Source organism: Salvelinus fontinalis, chromosome 31 (assembly GCF_029448725.1).
Source record: "Salvelinus fontinalis isolate EN_2023a chromosome 31, ASM2944872v1, whole genome shotgun sequence".
Classification (NCBI taxonomy): Eukaryota; Metazoa; Chordata; class Actinopteri; order Salmoniformes; family Salmonidae; genus Salvelinus; species Salvelinus fontinalis.
The window spans coordinates 21,462,950-21,487,699 of NC_074695.1; the positions used below are offsets into that span (position 1 = coordinate 21,462,950).

The following is a 24,750-nucleotide window of genomic DNA, read 5'->3' on the forward strand; positions in this document are numbered from 1 at the left end:
CATAACTGTATCTGATCATAGCTGTGTTGTCATAACTGTACCTGATCATAACTGTTTTGTCATAACTGTACCTGATCATAACTGTATTGTCATAACTGTACCTGATCATAACTGTTTTGTCATAACTGTACCTGATCATAACTGTGTTGTCATAACTGTACCTGATCATAACTATTTTGTCATAACTGTACCTGATCATAACTGTTTTGTCATAACTGTACCTCCAAAAGAAACCCTGGGAATATCAGACGTCAGGGACATCCTACACTCATAGAAAAAAAGTCAGAAAACATACTACTGTATCCTAATAACCTGAGTTAAAAAGTGAACAAAATAAAAATACATTTGATGGTGGATTGTCAAGATATTCTCTTTGCAACTGTGCATCTAAAATACTGTGAGTGATTTATTGATTAATAGAGTGGCAAATCATTGGGTATTGATTGACTTTGCTGCTAATAAATTATTTTGTGATCATGTCACTTTGCATGAATGAGCATTAGAGTGAGAGTTTCTAAGTAGAGCTTTCCTCTCACAACATTCAGAGTTGCGTTTTGCTTTGTTTTCAGTATATATCAGAGGAACATACATTGAACATACATTTTCCCTGTCTTAAAGGCGAAATCTGCAATTGCTACATCCATTTTTGGACTTATAAATTAATGATATATACCCATTGATTCTTGAAGGCTACAATTTCTAAATGCCTCATGAGCTTAGTTCTGTCAGATCCCATCAGGACTTGTCACGCCCTGACCGTAGAGAGCTTTTTATGTCTCTATTTTGGTTTGGTCAGGGTGTGATTTGGGTGGGCATTCTATGTTCTTTTTTCTATGATTTGTATTTCTGTGTGTTTGGCCGGGTGTGGTTCTCAATCAGAGGCAGCTGTCTATCGTTGTCTCTGATTGAGAACCATACTTAGGTTTCCTTTTCCCACCTGTCTGTGTGGGTAGTTGTCTATGTGTTGTTGCCTGTCAGCACTCATTTTTGCATAGCTTCATGGTTCGTTTGTTATTTTGTTAGTTTGTTTAGTGTTTGTTCTTTAATAAATTAGTATGTACGCATCCCACGCTGCGCCTTGGTCTCCTCTCTTTGACGGCCGTGACAGGACTGGAAAATATAAGCTTGTTTTACTTCAATATTTGTAAACATTGTAAATGTAAAGAAACGCAGTGTAGCCTCAAAACATGGATAAAACACCTTTGGGATGAATTGGAATACCGACTGCGAGCCAGGCCTAATTGCCCAACCTCACTAATGCTTTTGTGGCTGAATGTAAGCAAAGTTCCAACATCTATTGGAAAGCCTTCCCATAAGAGTCAAGACTGTTATAGCAGCAAAGGGAGGACCAACCCCATATTAATGCCCTTAATTTTGGAACGAGAAGGTCGACGAGCAGGTGTCCACATACTTCTGGTTTTGTAGCGTAAATTTGTTCATTACAATGGCCAGACCAAGAATGGACCGTTTGTGCGTCACATCCGGTGGAATATTCTAGCGGATTCGTCTGTGGGGCTTTAAAAGCAGGCGCGCTGAGACGCAAAGTGAGATACTTTGGACAGGAGAATCATTATTGGAATGCGATAAACAGCCACTTTGTACACATGAAGAAGTAACTATTACAGAAGAGAGATTTATTTAATACGATTGTTTAGTTCCATTCAAGACGTGTCAATCATTTGCACTATTTCAGCAGCATCTTTAGGTCATTCCAGGTAAGTACAACTGTTTAAACTAACCGCATATCAGCTTACATAGTGTGCATAAAACCGATTATTGTCTCCTATATGCAATTTTTATGAGCATTTCAGTCAATTTTATTTAGAGAGGCTATGGATCGAAGATTTTGTTCTCAATGTGTGACGCACTTTGTATAAAATAAAATTGCAGCAACCATTTTGTTTTTGTATTTTGAAAATAATTTAAGATTTAAAAATACTATCTACAGTGAGAATTATGCGTTTAGCGCCCAACTTTACCCTCTGTATAGACTATTGAACGTAGTAAACCGGTGAAGAATTTATGATGATGCGCGTGGCTCTGGTGCTGAAGAAACTGCGTAGTGTGCTCACACTCACCGGATCAATCTATAGGCTACTGCCGAGCCCACAGTCGGACTTGTTATCTGTTGTAGCTAGATACTCTAGTACTTTGACTGTGTTTAGGAACTTGTAGTAGTTCATGTTTTGAAAATGTACAATAAATATTGCTTTTGAAATAGATTTTCCTTTGAAAATGAAATTGATAGTCTTATTTTGGAGCGTTTTTGACTATAATAGATGAGGCTGCTATGGCTTGGTACATTGTGAGCCTAATGTTTTTTTTTGTGAATGAATTTTATTTTTTTATTTCACCTTTATTTAACCAGGTAGGCTAGTTGAGAACAAGTTCTCATTTACAACTGCAACCTGGCCAAGATAAAGCAAAGCAGTGTGACACAAACAACAACACAGAGTTATACATGGAATAAACAAACATACAGTCAATAATACAATAGAAAAAGTCTATATACAGTGTGTGCAAATGAGGTAGGATACGGGAAGTAAGGCAATAAATAGGCCATAGTGGCGAAATAATTACAATATAGCAATTAAACACTGGAGTGATAGATGTGCAGAAGATGAATGTGAAAGTAGAGATACTGGGGTGCAAAGGAGCAAAATAAATAACAGTATGGGGATGAGGTAGTTGGATGGGCTATATACAGGTGCAGTGATCTGTGATTCTGGAGTCCCATAGGGCAGCACACAATTGCGTTTCCGACAGATTAATTTGATATATAATTATCAGAGAGATTGGTGGTTGATTGAGTTACTTTAGCCATAGGCCTACAGTGTTTATTTATGCCTAGATCAGAGTCCCTACAATAATAATTAGATAGCTCAGTCAATTATAACTGCAGGGGATTAAACCAGTGAAATTGTCTTGTAGCCTACCATAATGGTCAAATACAGACCTCAAACCTGGAGCACTGAATATACCACGATTATGTGCACCATTGTTATAGCAGTCATTGTAATATGTTATGAAGTTGACTATACATTAGGACAGATAATACAAATGAAAATAAAGTAAAATCAAAATGCAGCAAATTGTTCTCTTAGTCGACTGGGTTATCTCACTATGGGACACACCCTCTTGCGGGTCATTGGTTGAAGCCTTATTCAACCACTCCTATTTGCCATATCTTCAATTTTAGCCTACTGGAAAGTGTGTGCCCTCAGGCTTAGAGGGAAGCAATGGTAATTCCGCTACCTAAGAATAGTAAAGCCCCCTTTACTGGCTCAAATAGCCGACCAATCAGCCTGTTACCAACCCTCAGTAAACTTTTGGAAAATATTGTGTTTGACCAGATACAATGCTATTTTACAGTAAAGAAATTGACGAACTTTCAGCATGCCTATATAGGACATTCAACAAGCACTTTACATTTTTTTTACCTTTTATTTAACTAGGCAATTCTTATTTTCAATGACGGCCTAGGAATAGTGGGTTAACTGCCTTTTTCAGGGGCAGAACGACAGATTTTTACCTTGTCAGCTCAGGGATTCGATCTTGTAAACTTTCGGTTACTAGTCCAACGCTCTAACCACTAGGCTACCTGCCACCACTTACACGAATGACTGATGATTGGCTGAGAGAAATTGATGATAAAGAGATTGTGGGGGCTGTTTTGTTAGACTTCAATGCGGCTTTTGACATTTTCCTTGGCCTCAAAAAACGATCCCTCAAAAAAAAATTGCAGCCTTTTAAGCATTCTAATACAGTTAAATAGTTAACACACACAGACACAGCGGTCTAAGGCACTGCATCTCAGTGCAAGAGGCATCATTACAGTCCCTGGTTCGAATCCTGTATCACATCCGGCTGTGATTGGGAGTCCCATAGGGCAGCACACAATTGGCCCAGCATTGTCCGGGGTAGGCGTCATTGTAAACAAGAATTTGTTCTTAACTGACTTGCCTAGTTAAAGATTACACACACACCACACTAACCAAAAAGTTATTTTGTTGGCATTTACGTATGTCCCCATTACCAGTAAAACATAATCAAAACCTATTTATTTCACTTACTTGCTGTGCTGTTTCGTTGTTCAATCATTTCATTCCAAACCAGGATTTCATCATGCATGTCAAGCAGTGAAGTTTCAGCGCTGTTTGTCCATGGCCTCTCTTCCTCGGTGCGCACTGTCACTGTGTCCGTCTCCATCTTGTCCAGCTGTGTATGTAACATTTCACGTTAACCCTGTTTGTCTGCATCGAAGTAGCGGTCCTTGTACCTTGTGTCGAGCATGGTAAAGAGGCTCAGAGAGAATGCCACCGAATCGCTTGTTCACAGCCTCAAGTTTTAACCCCACGGTCTGTGTCAGAAGTTTTGTTGAGCAGCCGTTTCATTGCCATGACAGACGGTATCACGTCTGCTGCAGACGCAGTTGATGAGCTTATTTCCCCAGTCAGTTGTTTGAATGGAGCCAGTAGTGTGTTCATGTTCTCAAATGCCATTGAAATTGGAGCAGCGTTATGAGAACCAGCACATTCTTGAGCATGCAATACGGCTTTCCTCAGTATGAAATCCTCGTCGACCCACTGTGCTGTCAGACACATAATGCTCATGGGGCTGACATCGCTGGACCAAATGTCAGTAGTGAAGCTCATGGATGTGAGTTTCAACAATACTGTGTAACTCCGGTAGGGCAACATTTGAAAAATAGTGTATACCGGGACTCGACCAGTCGGCGAAAGCCAACATAATCCACGACAGAGCATGATTGATTGTCAAGGCCAATGAATTCCATTATCTTGGCATTAATGGATTTCGCCTTTGAGTTGTCTCAGTGAAAATGTCTTACTCTTTAAAATGACTGCTTGACTTGAACTTGTTTAGTTGTTGGAAGTGTGTGCTTAGCATTTTTCTGCTTTTGTCTGTGTAGCGCTGTCTTTTTAATTATGTCATCTACTTACGTTATATAGGTATGCACGTTAGCTTTGACATCGGTTTTGCACATGAGTGTTAAACTAGACATCGGCCGATGTTGGCATTTTTGGCTAATATCGTCCGATTACGATATATCGTGCATCCCTATGTGTTATGGCTTTACACCCCCTGCTATATTGTGGATAAAGAGTTACCTGTCTAACAGAACACAGAGGTTGTTGTTTAATGGAAGCCTCTCCAACATAATCCAGGAAGCATCAGGAATTCTCCAAGGCAGCTGTCTAGGCCCATTACTTTTTTCAATCTTTACTAATGAATTGCTACTGGCTTTGAGGAAAGCCAGAGTGTCTATGTATGCGGATGACTCAACAGCTACTACAGCGACTGAAATGACTACAACACTTAACAAAGAGTTCCAGTTAGAGTGGCTGGCAAGGAATAACTTAGTCCTAAATATTTCTAAAGCATTGTATTTGGGACAAATCATTCACTAAACCCTAAACATCAACTAAATCTTGTAATTAATAATGTGAAAATTGAGCAAGTTGAGATGACTAAAATGCTTGGAGTAACCCTAGATTGTACTGTCATGGTCAAAACATATTGATACAACAGTATCTAAGATGGGGAGAAGTATGTCCATGATAAGGAGCTGCTGTACCTTCTTGACAGCACTGTCAACAAGGCAGGTCCTACACCTACTCATTCAAGGGTTTTTATTTTATTTTTTACTATATTCTACATTGTAGAATAATGGTGAAGACATCAAAAATATGAAATAACACCCCAAAAAGTGTTAAACAAATCAAAATATATTTGAGATTCTTCAAAGTAGCCAACATTTGCCTTGATGACAGCATTGCACAATATTGTCAGTCTCTCAACCAGATTCATGAGGTAGTCACATGGAATGCATTTCAAATGTATTTCCTTAATGCATTTGAGCCAATCAGCTGTGTTGTGACAAGGTAGGGTTGTTATACAGAAGATATCCCTATTTGGTAAAAGACCAAGTCCATATTGTGACAAGAACAGCTCAAAGCAAAGAGAAACGACAGTCCATCAATACTTTAAGACATGAAGGTCAGTCAATTCGGAAAATTTGCAGTCGCAAAAACCATCAAGCGCTATGATGAAAATGGCTCTCATGAGGACCACCACAGGAAAGGAAGACCCAGTGATACCTCTGCTGCAGATGATAAGTTCATTATTACCAGCCTCAGAAAATGCAGCCCAGATAAATGCTTCAGAGTTCAATTAACCTCTCTTGGGTACGTGAGACGTTAGCGTCCCACCTCTTCAACAGCCAGTGAAACTGCTGGGCGCCAAATTCAAGTACAGAAACACTCAATATAAAAATTCTGAAAACAAAACATATTTTACATAGGTTTAAAGTTTAACTTCTTGTGAATCCAACCACAGTGTCAGATAAAAATAAATAAAATGCTTTACGGCGAAAGCATACCTTGCGATTATTTGAGAACATAGCCCAGTAGACAAATCATTACAAACAGTAACCAGCCAAGTAGAAGAGTTACACAAGTCAGAAATAGAGATAAAATTAATCCCTTACCTTTGACGATCTTCATATGGTTGCACTCAGCAGACATTAATTTACTCAAATGTTCCTTTTGTTCGATAAAGTCTCTTTATATCCAAAAACCTCTGTTTTGTTTGCGTTTTCTTCAGTAATCCACAGGCTCAAACGCAGTCAAAACAGGCAGACAAAAAAATCAAAATTGTATCTGTAAAGTTCATAGAAACATGTCAAACAATGTTTATATTCAATCTTCAGGTTGTTTTTAGCCTAAATAATCGATAATATTTCAACCGGACAATAACGTAATCAATATGAAAGGTAAACAAGAAAGGCACGCTCTCGGTCTCGCGCATGAAAAAGCTCTGACACTTTAGGGTCCACTCATTCAGACTGCTCTTACTTCCTCATTTTTCAGAATACAAGCCTGAAACAATTTCTAAAGACTGTTGACATCTAGTGGAATGCATAGGAACTGCAATTTGAGTCCTAATTCAATGGATACTGTCATGGCATTGAATAGAAAACTGAACACACTGAACTCTGTCTGCAAAGTAGTTGGTGAACCAGGCAAGGCAGTCATCAGAAAAACTGCGTCTGCCGATAAGAATATGGTGATTGACAGAGTCGAAAGCCTTGGCCAGGTCGATGAAGACGGCTGCACAGTACTGTCTTTTATCGATGGCGGTTATGATATCATTTAGTACCTTGAGCGTGGCTGAGGTGCACCCGTGAGCAGCTCGGAAACCGGATTGCACAGTGGAGAAGGTACGGTGGGATTCGAGATGGTCAGTGATCTGTTTATTAGCTTGGCTTTCGAAGACCTTAGATAGGCAGGGCAGGATGGATATAGGTCTGTAACAGTTTGGGTCCAGGGTGTCTCCCCCTTTGAAGAGGGGGATGACCGCGGCAGCTTTCCAGTCCTTGGGGATCTCAGACGATATGAAAGAGAGGTTGAACAGGCTGGTAATAGGGGTTGCGCCAATGGCGTCGGATAGTTTCAGAAATAGAGGGTCTAGATGGTCAAGCCCAGCTGATTTGTATGGGTCCAGGTTTTGCAGCTCTTTCAGAACATCTGCTATCTGGATTTGGGTAAAGGAGAAGCTGGGGACGCTTGGGCGAGTAGCTGCGGGGGGGGGGGGGGCTGTTGGCCGAGGTTGGAGTAGCCAGGTGGAAGGCATGGCCAGCCGTTGAGAAATTCTTGTTGAAGGTTTCGATTATCATGGATTTATCAGTGGTGACCGTGTTACCTAGCCTCAGTGCAGTGGGCAGCTGGGCGGAGGTGCTCTTGTTCTCCATGGACTTTACAGTGTCCCAGAACTTTTGGGAGCTAGAGCTACAGGATGCACATTTCTGCAAAAGCTAGCCTTTGCTTTCCTGACTGACTGCGTGTATTGGTTCCTGACTTCCCTGAACAGTTGCATATCGCGGGGACTATTCGATGCTATTGCAGTCCGCCACAGGATGTTTTTGTGCTGGTCGAGGGCAGTCAGGTCTGGCGTGAACCAAGGGCTATATCTGTTCTTAGTTCTGCATGTTTTGAACGGGGCTTGCTTATCTAAGATGGTGAGGAAGTTACTTTTAAAGAATGACCAGGCATCCTCAACTGACGGGATGAGGTCAATATCCTTCCAGGATACCCGGGCCAGGTCAATTAGAAAGGCCTGCTCGCAGAAGTGTTTTAGGGAGCGTTTGACAATGATGAAGGGTGGTCGTTTGACTGCGGACCCGTAGCGGATATAGGCAATGAGGCAGTGATCGCTGAGATCCTGACAGCAGAGGTGTATTTGGAGGGCAAGTTGGTCAGGATAATGTCTATGAGGGTGCCCATGTTTACGGATTTATGGTTGAACCTGGTGGGTTCCTTGATGATTTGTGTGAGATTGAGGGCATCTAGCTTAGATTGTAGGACTGCCGGGGTGTTAAGCATATCCCAGTTTAGGTCACCTAACAGAACAGACTGAAGCTAGATGGGGGGCGACCAATTCACAAAGGATGTCCAGGGCACAGCTGGGAGCTGAGGGGGGTCGGTAGCAGGCGACAACAGCGAGAGACTTATTTCTGGAGAGATTAATTTTTAAAATTAGAAGTTCGAACTGTTTGGGTATGGACCTGGAAAGTATGACATTACTTTGCAGGCTATCTCTGCAGTAGATTGCAACTCCTCCCCCTTTGGCAGTTCTATCTTGACGGAAAATGTCTGGGTATGGAAATCTCAAAATTTTTGGTGGCCTTCCTAAGCCAGGATTCAGACACGGCAAGGACATCAGGGTTGGCAGAGTGTGCTAAAGCAGTGAGTAAAACAAACTTAGGGAGTTAACAGACATATCTCAACATCAACTGTTCAGAGGAGACTGCGTGAATCAAGCCTTCATGGTTGAATTTCTGCAAAATAAACATTGCTAAAGGACACCAATAAGAAGAGACTTGCTTGGGCCAAGAAACACAAGCAATGGACATCAGACCAGTGGAAATCTGTCCTTTGATCTGATGAGTCCAAATTTTAGATTTTTGGTTCCAACTGCCGTGTCTTTGTTAAACACAGAGTAGGTGAACGGATGATCCCTGCATGTGTGGTTCCCACCGTGAAGCATGGAGGGGGAGGTGTGATGGTGCTTTGCTGGTGACACTGTCTGATTTATTTAGAATTCAAGGCACACTTAACCAGCATAGCTACCACAGCATTCTGCAGCGATAGGCCATCCCATCTCGTTTGGGCTTAGTGGGACTATCATTTGTTTTTCAACAGGACAATGACCCAAAACACACCTCCAGGCTATGTAAGGGCTATTTGACCAAGAAGGAGAGTGATGGAGCGTTGCATCAGATGACCTGGACTCCACAATCACCTGACCTCAACCTAGTTTGGGATGAGTTGGAACGCAGAGTGAAGGAAAAGCAGCCAACAAGTGCTAAGCATATGTGGGAACTCCTTCAAGACTGTTGTAAAAGAATTCCAGGTGACCACCTCATTAATCTGGTTGAGTGTGCAAAGCTGTCATCAAGGCAAAGGGTGGCTTCTTTGAACAATCTAAAATATATTTTGATTTGTTTAACAATTTTGGGGGGGTTTACTGAATGATTCTATGTTTTATTTCATAGTTTTGACGTCTTCACTATTATTCTACAATGTAGAAAATAGTAAAAATACAGAAAAAAACCCTGAAAGAGTAGGTGTGTCCAATCCTTTTACTGGTTCTGTATAAAGATTGCATTTCTTTTCCACCACCTTGGTAAATAAAGTTTTCTGTTTCTGGCTAGCTAGACCCCCGGTAATTCCATTTGCTTTCATCCGTTTAGTCGAAACGAGGTGTCAACATTCTCACCAGCTAAGTCGTCAGGGAAGGGGGAGAAAAAGCAGAGCAAAGCTTACTCTTCCAAAGTGCGGGCATTACATGTCCGGGACGGATTCCCATCCACTCTGTACTACTTGCCTCGCCGCTAAACACTCTATGGAGGCTCTCGTCGACATCAGGCAGCGCCCTCTCTGACCAGAAAATGGATTACTCCCCTGAAGATTTCTACCTTCTGCTTAATTTGTGCTACCCAACTAGACTGAAGAGGTAGTGCAGGATTCATTAACTGACCGCCCCTTCGAGACAATGAGGCTCTGCCACAACTTGCCGTTGAGTATCCCACGCCTCCCCCACCTTCCAAGAAGACTAGGATGGATGGAATCTCCTCTGAGTGATTCTACATCCGTCTGACAGTGTTTACCAGCCTTCTCAGACTATCTGGTGTCTTGTTGGCGTCTTCCTGGGCAGAGCCACTCAAGTCAACTTTTCCTGACTTCCACCACTTGGATATGCACAGCATGTAGTCGTTGGGATGGCTCAGCCCGTTTCCTGTGGAGCCTTCCCTGGCTGAGCACCTTGACCCGACAGCTTTGAGCTCCTCTTCCTGTGCCCCCAAGCTCGCTCCACCCAATGACCGCTTCACTGCGTCCGTGTATGAAAGGATTTCTGATCTGCAGCTCAGACGGGGCGCTCTGTGAAACCATCTTCCCTCCATGGTAGTGCAGGCTGTGGGACTCCCTGGTGAATACTGGCACCGTCGACCAGGAGAAGCTAATGGAGCTAAGTCCCCTTATCGGCCATACCACTCAAGCGTACGCTGAGGCTTTTGGGAGGATCATGGTGCATTAGATCGTTGGCCCGAGAGCCCTCTGGATGTCTGAGAGGGAGAAGGAAAAGATCCTGAATGGACAGCTCGATCCCAGCATGCTGTTTGGATCAGACATATCGGAGATCCAGGCCAGGTTCGAGTCTAAACTAAAGGAGATGTGGGCTCCCTGTTACCATGGAAACAAGCCACAGAAGCTCACATTCACCCAGGTCGTCACCATGAGGCCTCCCTCCCAGAACTGGAGGATCCCTAAGAAGCCTCAGGGCACAGGCATCACTCCAAGCAATGAGTAGCGGAGACCACCTCAGCTCCATTTGGAGGGACATGGAAAAAGTAGCACACCTAGCGCAAGGTGTGGGGGCTCGAGGAGCCGGCAGAGCTCCTCCGACCTCGACGGCCAGAGTCTTCTTAGGAGTCCTGCGTCAGGTCACAAGCTCCTGTAGCACAGGTGCCCCCCATCTCAAGACCCAGAAGTTGAGGCAGGTCAACACTGTTTCCCAAGTTCAGTTCTCTAATGGTTCCCATTACATACAGGCCCATAGGCCAAGGGTGATGGTTCAGAATATTCCCATGCAAAACAATGAACCTTTCGAGGGCGTTATTGTCTGGCTTGGCTGGTCCCACATCCCTTCCACGGGACAGGTTGCCCACATGCGGAGTCGCCCCAGGGGAGCAACTTCCACAGGGCTCCCCTTCACCCCGTCCCCCCAGGGGACTTGTGGGTCCCTTGCGCCCCACAGTGAGCTGTGGCGCACGTGTGCAGTCTCCCCTTGGGTCCTATGCACTGTAGACCAGGGGTACAAACTACAACTTGTAGGGGTCCCCCCCCACACACATTTTATGGGAATAGTGCAGTCCACTGCACGGGGGAAGTGGCCCTAGTCCAGAGAACAAGATGCAGTCTCTGTTGGCCAAGGGAGCCGTACGCGTGGTACCAAGGGAGGAAGCTCACCAGGGCTTCTTTAGACATTATTTCTTAGGTCCCAAAAAAGGGGAAAGGTGATACGCCCCATCCTGGATCTATGACTCAACAAGCATCTGAGTCTACAAATTCTGAATGCTATTGCATGCTGTTAGATTGGATTCGTCCGAATGAGTGGTTCACCACAGTAGACCTCAAGAATTCTTATTTCCACCTCGGACTGCACACAGGATATGAGATTTGCCTTTGAGGGCATAGTCTACGAATATCTCGCCTTACCATTCGGTCTGTACCTGGCCCCACGGACATTCACGAAGTGTGCCAAAGCCACCCTAGCCTCCATATGGGAGAGAGGCTTAAGAGTCCTGATGTACATCGATAACTGGTTGATCTGCGTGGACACTCGGGTTCAGGCAGCGGTTCATATAGCCCGGGTGTTGACGTACTGGCTCGCTCTAGGTTTAAGTATAAATCGCACCCAAAGTTTGCTCTTACCAATGCAGCAGAAAGTCTCTTTGGGATTGTCTCCGGACTCACCATGGAAAGAGCAACGTATTTTTACTACTGCCTCAGTGTTTTGGCTGGCAACATCAGTTACATACTGGATGTGTCTTGGGCTCATGGCCTCCATAATTGACTGGTCAGGTCATACAATATGTCTACGATAGTGTATATCAACCGCCAAAGAGGAATGCGCTCCTGTCAACTTCACTCTCTGGCGTGAGAGATCTTGCTATGGAGCAGTGAACATCTGTCTCTCAGAGGAACATGTGTCAGGCAGACTTAGCTCTGGTGCGGATTCACTGTGGAGTGGCGACTTCATCCCAAAGTTGTCGAGGGGGTGTGGGAGCATTACGCCAGGGTTGCCGTTGATCTGTACGCATCGCACGACAATGCGCACTGTAGCTTGTTGTTTGCGACGAGATCCCAACGTGGCCAGACGTGCTTATATACGCCTTCCCGCTAGTGGGCCTGGTTTATTTTATTCCCCCCCCACCTCTTGACAGAGTGCATTCCTCCTTGACAGAGTGAGGGCGAGTGGACTATCCTGATAGCCCCGCATTGGCCTGGGAAGTGATGGCTGGTGGAGATTGTACAGTACCTCTCCTGTACGCGCAACTATGGCGCATCCCACAGCGACGGGATCTGCTATCCCAAGCACAGGGTGAAATAAAAAAAGCTTGCCTCCGAACGTGGTTGCCACAATTCAGAGCGCCATAGCCCCTTTTACAAGAGGTCTTTATGACCTGAAGTAAAGGGTATTTAGAGATGGTGTAAGAGACGCGACTTGGCCCCTCGTCATTGTTCCATCACTGCCGTTCTCTCCTTCCTACAGGAATGGCTCAACAAGGGCACGGCCTTTTCCACCTTTAAGGTATACTTGGTGGTGATCTCAGCCTGCCATGTAGGGCTAGGTGAGACGACGATCGGGGCTGACCCCCTGGTTCGTCGTTTTATCAAAGGGAGTCTCCGTCCTGTCTCCAAGCCACTTGCCTCATCATGGGCCTTGCCACTGGTTCAGGATGCAATTACATGCGATCACTTTGAACCTCTGGGGACAGTGGCTCTTAAGACTATGTCTTATAAGATGGCCTTGTTGCTCTCCTTGGCCACGGCCAAGCCCTTTAACGACCTTCATGCGCTCTGTTTATTTGTGCGGCGGCTAGTTGGGCTCCACCTCACACCTTTTGAGGTTCTATCCCCTGGATGTAACCGCGCCCTCCCTGGCGCACGCAGTCCTTGGTGCTGAGTAGGATGGATCAGGTACATTACCATACATTGTAATATTGTGTGTGTGTCTCTTCACTGTCCGTGTTGTTCCATAAGATGTAGTTTTTACTGCTTACTTGAGTTACTTGATGTGGAATAGAGTTCCATGTAGTCATGGCTCTATGTAATACTGTGCATTTCCCAGAGTCTGTTCTGGACTTGGACTGTGAAGAAACTCATGGTGGCATGTCCTGTGAGGTGTCTGAGCTGTTTGCTAGTAGTTTTAAGTTGATGGGTCATTTATAACAAAATATTTTGATATAGCCAATCATTTCAATGGCAGTTTCACTGGTAAAGTGGACAATTTGAGAAGTTTAATAACATTGAACAGTAAACCATCATATTTGTGTATTGAAGATCTAATAATGAAAGAGAAGGATTTCTGTTTTGAATTTGGTTAAGTTTGTGTGGAGGAGGTGGAAAAACAATTGTTATGCATCAATAATGACAAGCCACCAGGTATAGAGAACTTAGATGGTAAACTATTGATAATGGTAGCAGACATTATTGCCACCCTTATTTGCCATGTTTTTAACCAAAGCCTAAATAAGTGTTTGTGTGTCCACAGGTGTGCAAGGAAGTAATTACACTACCTAAAAATAGTAAAGCACCCTTTGCTGGCCTTAACAGCCACCCAATCAGTTTGCTGCCTGCTCTTAGTAAACTGAGTCATTTTTTAACAGTCATTTTTTTGTTCTTTGAAAAATAACATTATAAACTACTGACTTTCAGCATGCATTTAGGGAAGGGCACTCAACTTGTACTGTATTGACTCAGATGACTGATTGGCTAAGCTGCTTCTCTAACATCAGATATGTACAGTGCGGTATCTCAGGGCAGTAGCCTTGGTCCGTTACTCTTCTCTATTTTTACAAATGATGTACCACAAATGATTAACCAAGCTAAAATGATTATGTATGCTGATGTTTGCACTTTCTACACATCAGCACCGAAAGCCAGTGTTTTCACTAAGACTCTTAGCAAGATGTTCGTGTCAGAATGGGTAATTCACAATAAACTGGTCTTAAATACATCTAAAAACAAAAGCATTGTATTTGGTTCAAACCATTCTTAGACCTAAACCTCAACTGGAGTTGTGCATAAAGGGTGTGACCGTTTAAAAAGCTGAACTCCTAGGAGGATGTCAAGTCATATTGACAAAGTTGTTGTGAAGATGGGGAGAGGTATGTCTGTTATGAAAAAAAATATATGTTCTGCATTTGACACATCTACTGTACTAGTTATTCAGGCTCTGATCTTGTCCCATCTTGACTACTGTTCGGTAGTATGGTCAGGTGCAGCAAAGAAAGACCTAGCAAAGCTGCAGCTGGCTCAAAACAAAGCAGCACGCTTTGCCCTTAACACATAACTAACATCAACAACATGCATGATAGTGTTTAATGGTTGAGGAGAAATTGACTACTTCTAGTCTTTTTGAGAAACGTGTTTGACAATGCCTAACCACTTGTATAATCTGTTTGCATACACTTCAAACAGATGTACATACCCCATCAGACATGTGACGATGGATTTCGTCACGATACCCAAACAAAAAAACCACACTAAATGCGTCGCTCAGTTATGTATAAAGTCATTGTGGAAAGCTCAGCCACCAGAGTTTACTCTGGCAAAAAGTAAGTTTCATTTACAATCTGATGTTGATCCTTTTTTAGCACAGCGCCTCTCCTCTCTAAAGATCTAATTTAACTCTACCGTATATCTATGAATTATGTGGAAATAGCATTTTTGTTGTCTGTCTTTCCAATAACTTTTTTAAATGTAATATCTTATGATATTTTTGTCTTACTGTTCTGTACTTTGTCATGTATTTGTACATTTTCCTTTGGACCCCAGGAAGAGTAGCTGCTGCATGTTCAGCAGCTAATGGGGATCCAAAATCAACTAAACTTAACTGAAAATGCTATTTCCTTTTAAGTATGTTTTTCAGTCCAGAACTAGGCTTAATCTGTTTCTTGGAAACAGTCCCTAAATGTTGTATTTTTTCCAGCTGTTGTGCTGTGGGCAGACTGACGCAGAGAGAACCATGATTCTGCTGACTCCATCCTCTGGTAAGTGATTGTTTTTGGGTGCCCCTGGGCAAATGTGCATGACAAGGTTTTGATTATCTGTGTCAACACTAGAGGTCCTGGTAAGAATCATGCAAAACTTGTATCCTGTTTTATAAGTGTGGTGGTAAGGTACTGTAGTATGCAGTATTTGAGGGTAGATGCAGTAGATGGAAATAGTCAAGCCCAAAGGGTCAAGTCAAAGACACACGCATAGTCAAGCCCAAAGGGTCAAGTCAAAGACACACGCATGTGAAGAGCCGGGTTGAGGACAGCTATGAGCCACTAGGCATAATGATGATGATGATGATAATAATTATGTGTTTAGGTGCTGTAGCTAACATAGAAGTGAGTGTCGTTTTTTCACATCTGAGATCACGTTTTTCCCTTATACTTGTACTAGATTAGAGATATAGCAGGTTGTCTACTTTCAAATGATACAGTGGATAATACATATTGTTACTCATCAATATATGTGATTATGTAGATTTTAATTTAATGCTACAGCAATATCCTTTATCTCTATTTTTCCCCCCTTTCTTATTCATTATAACCTGAAAGGCAAAACTCATCCTAGATCAGCACTTCTACTCTGAGACACTGAATATGGGCCCAGAAATACTAACTTAAAAGTGTGAATGTGTCTAGCTCTGGCTTGATAGTTGGTGGTATTTTTTCAGTGGTGAGACAGAATTGACTGGCTGGATTAGGGATCAGACCTGGCGTATCCTTTCCACTGAGTTGTGAAACACAAGATGGCCATTTTTATTTTTCCGGAAGAGTAAGAAGTGTGTTTCTGTTCTAACTGGGTTATTTCAATATTTTAAAACATTCTAGGCTAAACAGACACAGCTTAGTGGAAGATACTGTAAATATATCTGGTTATTGATTTAGCATAGTTTACCATTTTGGGTTTTCTGGTTAGGTTGTCGAAAGCCAGGTAATGTAAATCGGAAATGAGAAGCATGCTTGTCAAGTGAACTTAACTTCTTCTTAGAAGTTGTTGTTGGCTTGTGCTTTGTCTCATACACTGTTTTCTTTCAGATGAAGAGTCTGTTGAACTCGACTGGCTTTGGAATCACATGAAGTTCTGTGTGCAAAACAGAATAGTAGGAACATGACTTTAACCCTTTTTCACGTACAGACGTTAGACTGTTTTTTTTTGTTAAGTTGCTATGGTAAGCTTTTTATTTATGTTTATTTTATTTAGTGCTATGTGTGTCTTTGTCTGCGAAGACAACCTCTTTGCTACTTTTATCACTTCAGTTTATTAACTTCTGTGTGAAATCTAAACTCTCTAGCAGAGCCACAGACACTCAAGAACAAAGATCCCTTTGTTTGCCTTAATTGAAAACCCTCACAGCATTGCAAGGAACAAAAACAGTTCTGGCCATTGTGAAGCAGCTTGCATCATTAGACCTTCCAGCTTGCTAAGTAAGATGACCTATACATGATGCCTTTCAATATGTTTCAAGATTCTGTCATTATTAATTCAATGAGAGTCAAATTAAATTGCCCTTACATTCTTTCTTTGATTACTTTAATAACTGTGATGGAATTACTCAGTATTATACAGTTACTTCTGATAGGAACTTTGTTATAACAATACTTGGTTTCCACATAACAAATGTATAAGGAAACTGTATTTGCAAGTAATTACTATGCCATTTCTACAAACTATGACAAAGACAGACAACAGACAAACTGTTAAAGATAGATCTTTTTTTTTAATAGCTACCCATCCATGTGAAATATGCTGCCATGTGTTTGTCATTGTTCCAGGTCACAGGTTTTGCCAGTCAACCAGCTTAATGAATCAACAGCCCGGTAGAGTCAATATCTCAGGGTTGCACTATAGTTGTATGTGTGGAGGATAGTCCATTACTATAGTATAGTACTATGTGTGGACAGTCCATGACTAAATCATAGTAATATGTATGCACAGTCCCTTACTCCCTCCCCACCAGTCTGTCTCCACTATAAATGTACTATACACTGCCGGTCAAAGTTGTAGAACACCTACTCATTCAAGGGTTTTCTTTATTTTTACTGTTTTCTACATTGTAGAATAATAGGGACGACATCAAAACTATGAAATAACAATTATTCAATAATGTAGTAACCAAAAAGTATTAAACAAATCAAAATATATTTGAGATTCTTCAAATAGCCACCCTTTGCCTCGATGACAGCTTGGTATTCTCTCAACCAGCTTCACCTGGAATGCTTTTCCAGCAGTCTTGAAGGAGTTCCCACATATGCTGAGCACTTGTTGGCTGCTTTTCCTTCCCTCTGCGGTCCGACTCATCCCAAACCATCTCAATTGGGTTGAGGTCGGGTGATTGTGGAGGCCAGGTCATCTGATTCAGCACTCCATCACTCTCCTCCTTGGTCAAATAGCCCTAACACAGCCTGGAGGTGTGTTGGGTCATTGTCCTGTTGAAAAACAAAAGATAGTCCCACTAAGCGCAAACCAGATGGGATGGCGTATCGCTGCAGAATGCTGTGGTAGCCATGCTGGTTAAGTGTGCCTTGAATTCTAAATAAATCACAGACAGTCTCACCAGCAAAGCACCCCTACACTAGAACACCACCTCCTCCATGCTTTATGGGGGAAATGCACATGCGGAGATCATCCGTTCACCCACACCGCATCTCACAAAGACACGGCGGTTGGAACCAAAAATCTCAAATTTGGACTCCAGTCCAAAGGACAAATGTCCACCGGTCTAATGTCCATTGCTCGTGTTTCTTGGCCCAAGCAGTCTCTTCTTATTGGTGTCCTTTTGTAGTGGCTTCTTTGCAGTAATTCGACCTGATTCACACAGTCATCTCCTGTTGAGATCTCTGTTACTTGAACACTGAAGCATTTACTTAGGCTGCAATTTCTGAGGCTGGTAACTAATGAACGTATCTTCTGCAGCAGAGGTAACTGTGGGTCTTCCATTCCTGTGGTGGTCCTTATGAGGGCCAGTTTCATCATAGCGCTTGATGGTTTTTACGACTGCACTTGAAGAAACAAAGTTTTTGAAATTTTCCATATTGACTGACCTTCAAGTAATGATGGACTGTCGTTTCTCTTTGCTTATTTGAGCTGTTCTTGCCATAATATGGACTTGGCCTTATACCAACTAGTATCCCCCCCTACCTGGTCACAACACAACTGATGGGCTCAAATGCATTCAGAAGGAAAGAAATTCCACAAATTAACTTTTAAGAAGGCACACCTGTTAATTGAAATGCATTCCAGGTGATTACCTCAAGAAGCTGGTTGAGAGAATGCCAAGAGTGGAAAGCTGTCATCAAGGCAAAGGGTGGCTACTTTGAAGAATCTGATTTGTTTAAAACTTTTTTTTGGTTACTATATGATTCCATATGTGTTATTTCATCTTCACTACTATTATACAATGTAGAAAATAGTAAAATAAAAAAAAACTTGAATGAGTAGGTGTTCTAAAACTTTTGACCGGTAGTGTATATTTGCAAAATAAGTATTACATGAGTCACTATGACAATATTGACACTATCAAATGGTGTTTACTGTACATACTGAGCCAGCCCCCTCATTTGAATGTTTTATTCTGAAAAGTGGAATAGTCTATCGAATGGTGGGTCTCCAATAAACGTACATACTACTTGGTAAGTGCTACTACTTTTTATTAGTTACATGAATCAGTTTTGTATAGGTTTGTAAATAATGTACAATTTGTATATTAAAAATGACATTTCTTTGCAAATGTTCATTCTTTGATAACGAAATACATGATTTAATACTGTGTGCTTCAAAAAATTATAATTGTTACAATCTAAATCACTTGTATATGTATTTAGGTAATACCATATACTCAACATGCTGGTTACAAGTACTGCTGTAGGGTGGGTGCATGGGGCTTTACTTTGGCCCTTTAATTTTCACTCCTCTTTTTTCCATATCTTGGTACAACTGCTGATTGCTGTCCTGGTGTTGAGGGGCCACTTAAGTAGCAAGTCATATGAGCCAAACAAGTTAAACCTGATCATTTGCAAAACAAAATTGTTATAGCAATGATTATTTTGCCTGTTTGGTTTGTTTGACATCCGTTTAAACAGGATAGCACTTTTGGCGTACTGTACAGCAGTATAAGTATGGCCATCAGATATGATATGGTCCTATCATATCTGTAGTGTTTTAGCAACAATCCTCTTCAGAGCAGCTAAGTGAACCTAAAATAGACCACTAGCTAATAGCAATCACTGTCCTCACTGTTCTCAGGTTTCTTCCAGCACACCAATAAGCTCTTGCTGAGCGAGCAGGCCACTGGTGTCCAGCTCAAGGAGTTTGTACGCAAAAATGCAGCCAATGCTCTGTCTATGGCCAACATGCTCATGGGCATGGCCTCTATTCTCTGCAGCCTGAACGGGTGAGTGAACACACATTTCAGTATCTGATTTTATTTAAGAAACTATAGTATGGATTGAATGTTTCTACTAGTAAATGGATTTGTAAGTGGCAGTATTATGTTACAGCAGCGTACATCTTTGTAAATCTGTGAGGCATATTTTTATTCAAAACAAATTTGATTGCCATATTGACAGTTAAAACACACATGTCCTGCCAAACAAGCTGAGCTGTTGAGGGAAGACCAAGATGAATACAAGCAGCTTAACAAGGTCAGGTCATCTGGCCTTCAGCTCTAAAACATTATACAGCACACTTCAAACACCACCCTTAAAGCGTTATTGAAGTTAAATAATATTCACTCGTTTACAGTTTTTATTAGGTATACCCATCTTGTACCAGGTCAGACCCCCCTGTTGCCTCCAGAACAGCCTAAATTCTTCAGGGCATGGCTTCTACAAGGTGTAGCATTCAAATGTTGCTCAATTGTCAAGGGATCTAATGTGTGCCAGGAAACAATTCCCCACACCACTGCCACCAACCTGTACCGTTGTCACCAGGCCATGGACTCATGCTGCTTATGCCAAATCCTGACTCTGCCATCAGTATGACTTAACAGGAACTGGGATTCGTTGGACCAGGCAATGTTTTTCCACTCCTCAAATGTTCAGTGTTTGTGTTCGCTCGCCCACTGGAGCCACTTCTTTGTTGTTTTTAGCTGATAGGAGTGGAACCTGGTGTGGTCGTCTGATGCAATAGCCCATCTGTGACAAGGACCAACGAGTTGTACGTTCCCAGATGCCGTTCTGCACACCACTTTTGTACTGCGCTGTTATTTGCCGGTTTGTGGCCCGCCTGTTAACTTGCACGATTCTTGCCATTGTCCTTCAACCTCTCATCAACGAGCTGTTTTCACCCACAGGACTGCCGCTGACTGTTTTTTGTTTATTTCACCACTCTCAGTAAACCTTAGACCAGGGGTCTCCAACCTTTTCTAGCATGAGAGCTAGTTTGAATTTTTTTAAACATGTCATGAGCTACTTTTTCCCCCCAAATAGGCACATTCTTCTCTCCCCTGCAACTCTTCCGAGTCCTTAGTGTACAAGAGAAAGTAGTGCACTGTTTTCTGTCAATATACATGGTTAATAAACAACTTTAAGGGGGCACTATAAAATCGACAAGTTTATTCTCTCACAAATTATGTTTTATAATTTCCCAAATTATGTTGTCAGTGTTATTTCTTTGCTGTTTTAGATTAACTTTTTTTTATCACTCAATTACAATTGTTCATAGAAAAATAATGAAATTAGAAGTTCTGAGTTCAGGTCAATGGTTAAATAACATTAGAATACCATTTTTTTTAGGTCCGGAAGAACACTTAACAAATGTGGATTTTTGTTGGTGTAATTCCCCTTTTTAATTGTATCTTGCTCTTTAATTGCATGTCTACAGTGGCTTGCGAAAAGTATTTTTTCCAATTTCGTTGCCTTACAACCTGGAATTAAAATGAATTTTTTGGGGAGGTTGTATCATTTGATTTAAACAACATGCCTACCACTTTGAAGATGCAAAATATTTTAACTGTGAAATAAACAAGAAATAAGACAAACAGAACTTGATCTGTTGTGTATATATACACTTAGATTTCACATACATTTAAACTCAGTTTTTCACAATTCCTGACCTTTAATCCTAGTAAAAATTCCCAGTCTAGGTCAGACCACCACTTTATTTTAAGAATGTGAAATGTCAAAATAATAGAGAATTATTTATTTGAGCTTTTATTTCTTTAATCACATTCCCAGTGGGTCAGAAGTTTACATACACTCAATTAGTATTTGGTAGCAATGCCTTCAAATTGTTTAACTTGGGTCAAACGTTTCAGGTAGCCTTCCACAAGCTTCCCACAATAAGTTGGGTGAATATTGGCCCATTCCTCCTGACAGAGCTGGTGTAACTGAGTCAGGTTTGTAGGCCTCCTTGCTTGCACACGCTTTTTCAGTTCTGCCCACAAATGTTCTATGGGAATGAGGTCAGAGCTTTCTGATGGCCACTCCAATACCTTGACTTTGTTGTCCTTAAGCCATTTTGCCACAACTTTGGAAGTATGCTCATGTCCATTTGGAAGACCCATTTACAACCAAGCTTTAACTTCCTGACTGATGTCTTGATGTTGCTTCAATATATCCACATAATTTTTCGTCCTCATGATGCCATCTATATTGTGAAGTGCACCAGTCCCTCCGGCTGCAAAGCACCCCCACAAGATGATGCTGCCACCCCCGTGCTTCACGATTGGGATGGTGTTCTTCGGCTTGTAAGCGTCCCCATTTTTCCTCCAAACATAACGATGGTCATTATGACCAAGCAGTTCTATTTTTGTTTCATCAGACCAGAGGACATTTCTCCAAAAAGTATGATCTTTGTCCCCATGTGCAGTTGCAATCCGTAGTCTGGCTTTTTTATGGCGGTTTTGGAGCAGTGGCTTCTTCCTTGCTGAGCGGCCTTTCAGGTTATGTCAATATAGGACTCGTTTTACTGTGGATATACATACTTTTGTATCTGTTTCCTCCAGCATCTTCACAAGGTCCTTTGCTGTTGTTCTGGGATTGATTAGCATTTTTCGCACCAAAGTACATTCATCTCTAGGAGACAGAACGCGTCTCCTTCCTGCGCGGTATGACGGCTGCGTGGTCCCATGTTTATACTTGCATACTATTGTTTGTACAGATGAATGTGGTACCTTCAGGCATTTGGAAATTGCTCCCAAGGATAAACCACTTTTTTTCTGAGGTCTTGGCTGATTTCTTTAGATTTTCCTATGATGTCAAGCAAAGAGGCACTGAGTTTGAAGGTATGCCTTGAAATACATCCACAGGTCCACCTCCGATTGACTCACATGATGTCAATTAGCCTATCAGAAGCTTCTAAAGCCATGACATCATTTTATGGAATTTTCCAAGCTGTTTAAAGGCACAATCAACTTGGTCTATGTAAACTTCTGACCCACTTGAATTATGATACAGTGAAATAATCTGTCTGTGAACAATTGTTGGAAAAATTACTTGTGTCATGCTCAAAAGTAGATGTCCTAACTGACCTGCCAAAATTATAGTTTGTTAACAAGAAATTTGAGTATGTGGTTGAAAAACGAGTTTTAATGACTCCAAGTTAAGTGTATGTAAACTTCCGACTTCAACTGTATGCATGCACAACTTTTCCGTTTTTTTTTTTTTTACTTCACCAATTGACTATTTTGTGTATGTCCATTACATGAAATCCAAATAAAAAAATTAAATACAGGTTGTAATGCAACAAAATAGGAAAAACGCCAAGGGGGATGAATACTTTTGCAAGGCACTGTAGCGAGTGAGGAATGGGCACTTTTAGTGTGCCAGTCTAGTGATGGTTCTTTACTGCTGCCACTCATTTCATGGCAGTTTGCATATAGAAAATAGATACAAATGACATATTTACTCATGATATACTTCTGCCAGGTAAGCCTACTTTGCAGTTAACATTTAATTGACAAGGTTATGGGGAAAGTATTTCTGTCAACCCAGGAGACGGTAATCACATCAACTGGCTACACACAGGGATAGACAATGTGCACACCAGACAGACTGGGCTATATTGCTGGAAATTGCTTGGCATTTTTAAGCCAATAGTGGCTAACCAAGTGTGGGATAATGTTAATGTTGGGTTGATTAGATAGTAGCTGTAGATAGTAGCTGGGAGCTTGCAGTGTCTGATACCTGTGATATTTGTTTATGACAGTTTGCAGAAGAACACGTGAATTGCATGTACTTTCAGAATTGTTTGTTGAGCTAATCAAAGGTGGGCTGGGCTGTGAACTACTGGTAGCTCGCGATCAACCTGTTGGAGACCCCTGCCTTAGACACTGTAGTGCTTGGAAAAACCCAGGATGCCGGCCGTTTCTGAGATACTGGATCCGGCGCACTTGGCACTGACAATTATACCATGCTCAAGGTCGCTTAGGTCACTTTTTTTACCCATTCTAACGTTCAATCAAACAGTAACTGAATGCCTCGACGTCTGCCTGCTTTACGTAGCCAGCCACATGTCTCACTGTCTTTAGGAGCGAACCATTTTCATGAACTGGCCACTGAGTGTATATGGTGTGACAAGCAGCTAAGTAAGTAGAATATACAGTATATCTTCTGCCATCAAGCATCCTAAGTAGGTCCAGTGGTAACAAACAAGTAATGCGTAGGTTATAATTGTGTAATTACAGTTTTATCATGTAAGTACCTAGTGATTTCTGTATTGCAAAATAAAATTCTACCCAACATTCGACCCTCATTTTCCAGCCACCAACATGCTGCCTGCTGGCTGGTCCTGATTGGCTACCTGCTGGATTTGGCAGACGGGGCAGTTGCCAGGCGACTGGATGCATGCTCTGCACTAGGTGAGTGGAGTGATGTCCATTTCCCAGGGTTAAACTTCCACAGACACGCTGATGCACTAGCCTGAAACATGTTAGTTTGAAAATAACTATGAGAGGGCAAGACCACACAAACATATGGAACCAGGTTAGTGATGCACACAGCCCAGCCCTCTACTACAGGCTACTACAGGCACTGGTCATTATAGCTGGTGGATCAAAAGGCAACAGTTACTCCTGAAAAGACAGAAAAGGGAGGCATGTATAATGCAGAGAAGTGAATTTACCGATGTATTTACATATTTTACAGAGGTAGAAGCAGATCAGCATACACTCTTAGAAAAATCTATAACCTAAAAAGGTTCTTTGGCTGTCTCTATAGGAGAACCCTTTCGGTTCCAGGTAGAACCCTTTCTACAGAGTTTTACATGGAACCAAAAAGTGTTTTCCTATGGGGACAGCCGGAGAACTCGTTTGGAAGTGTAGATACAGTGCCTTCAGAAAGTATTCGCCCCTCTTGACATTTTCCACATTTTGTTGTGATACAGCCTGAGTTTTAAATGGATTAAATTATCACTGGTTTACACACAATACCCCATAATATCAGTGGGA

At 41.9% G+C, this 24,750-nt stretch overlaps 1 protein-coding gene across 5 annotated transcripts in view; it reads left to right on the top strand.

Annotated features, from left to right (window-relative positions):
• The first annotated feature begins 1,468 nt into the window (after positions 1-1,468).
• Positions 1,469-24,750, top strand: part of LOC129829811 (transmembrane protein 269-like) — a 33,739-nt gene continuing 10,457 nt past the window's right edge. Inside the window, exons 1-4 of one of the 5 annotated variants that reach the window (XM_055891743.1) lie at positions 1,479-1,715; positions 15,298-15,358; positions 19,608-19,755; positions 24,065-24,162. In XM_055891743.1, the coding sequence (XP_055747718.1) occupies positions 15,334-15,358; positions 19,608-19,755; positions 24,065-24,162 (271 nt within the window). In that variant the 5' untranslated portion in view covers positions 1,479-1,715; positions 15,298-15,333. The other 4 variants (XR_008755456.1, XM_055891744.1, XM_055891746.1 and 1 more) reach the window with 4 other exon arrangements.